Genomic DNA, 782 nt, shown 5'->3' on the forward strand with positions numbered 1-782 from the left:
TCTATGGGGTCTCTATGGGGTTTCTATGGGGTCTCTATGGAGTTTCTGTGGGGCTCTATGGGGTTCTATGGGGTCTCTATTGGGTCTGTGGGGCTCTATGGGGGTCTATGGGGTCTCTATGGGGCTCTATGGGGTTCTATGGGGTTTCTATGGGGTCTCTATGGGGTCTCTATGGGGCTCTATGGGGTTTCTATGGGGTTTCTGTGGGGATTATTGGGGTTCTATGGGGTCTCTATGGGGTCTGTGGGGCTCTATGGGGGTCTATGGGGGTTCTATGGGGCTCTATGGGGTTCTATGGGGTTTCTATGGGGTCTCTATGGGGTTTCTATGGGGTCTCTGTGGGGCTCTGTGGGGTTTCTATGGGGTCTGTGGGGCTCTATGGGGCTCTGTGGTGTCTTTATGGGGCTTATGGGGTCTCTATGGGGTCTGTGGGGTTCTATGGGGTTTCTATGGGGCTCTAAGGGGCTCTATGGGGTCTGTGGGGCTCTATGAGGTTTCTATGGGGCTCTATGGGGCTTATGGGGTCTCTACGGGGTTTCTATGGGGTTTCTGTGGGGATTATTGGGGCTCTATGGGGTCTCTATGGGGTCTGTGGGGCTTATGGGGGCTTTATGGGGTCTATGGGGTTTCTATGGGGTCTTTACGAGGCTCTATGGGGTTTCTATGGGGTCTGTGGGTCTCTATGGGGTCTCTATGGGACTCTTTGGGGTTCTATGGGGTCTCTATGGGGTCTCTGGGGCTCTATGGGGTTTCTATGGGGCTCTATGGGGGCTCTATGGGGT

At 54.5% G+C, this 782-nt stretch overlaps 1 protein-coding gene across 1 annotated transcript in view; it reads left to right on the plus strand.

The window, feature by feature from the left end:
• Nucleotides 1-8: 8 nt before the first annotated feature.
• LOC122191547 (shematrin-like protein 2) overlaps nt 9-782 on the plus strand; it is a gene marked incomplete at both ends in the record, with an annotated part of 891 nt that continues 117 nt past the window's right edge. The window contains 5 exon segments of the mRNA XM_042891835.1: nt 9-78; nt 81-163; nt 165-616; nt 648-734; nt 736-782. The exon segment at nt 736-782 is cut by the window's right edge and continues 55 nt beyond it. Coding sequence (XP_042747769.1) covers nt 9-78; nt 81-163; nt 165-616; nt 648-734; nt 736-782 — 739 coding nt within the window.

This window comes from Lagopus leucura, unplaced genomic scaffold (assembly GCF_019238085.1).
Source record: "Lagopus leucura isolate 7727_CA_CO unplaced genomic scaffold, USGS_WTPT01 33157-0_obj-0_obj, whole genome shotgun sequence".
NCBI lineage: Eukaryota > Metazoa > Chordata > Aves > Galliformes > Phasianidae > Lagopus > Lagopus leucura.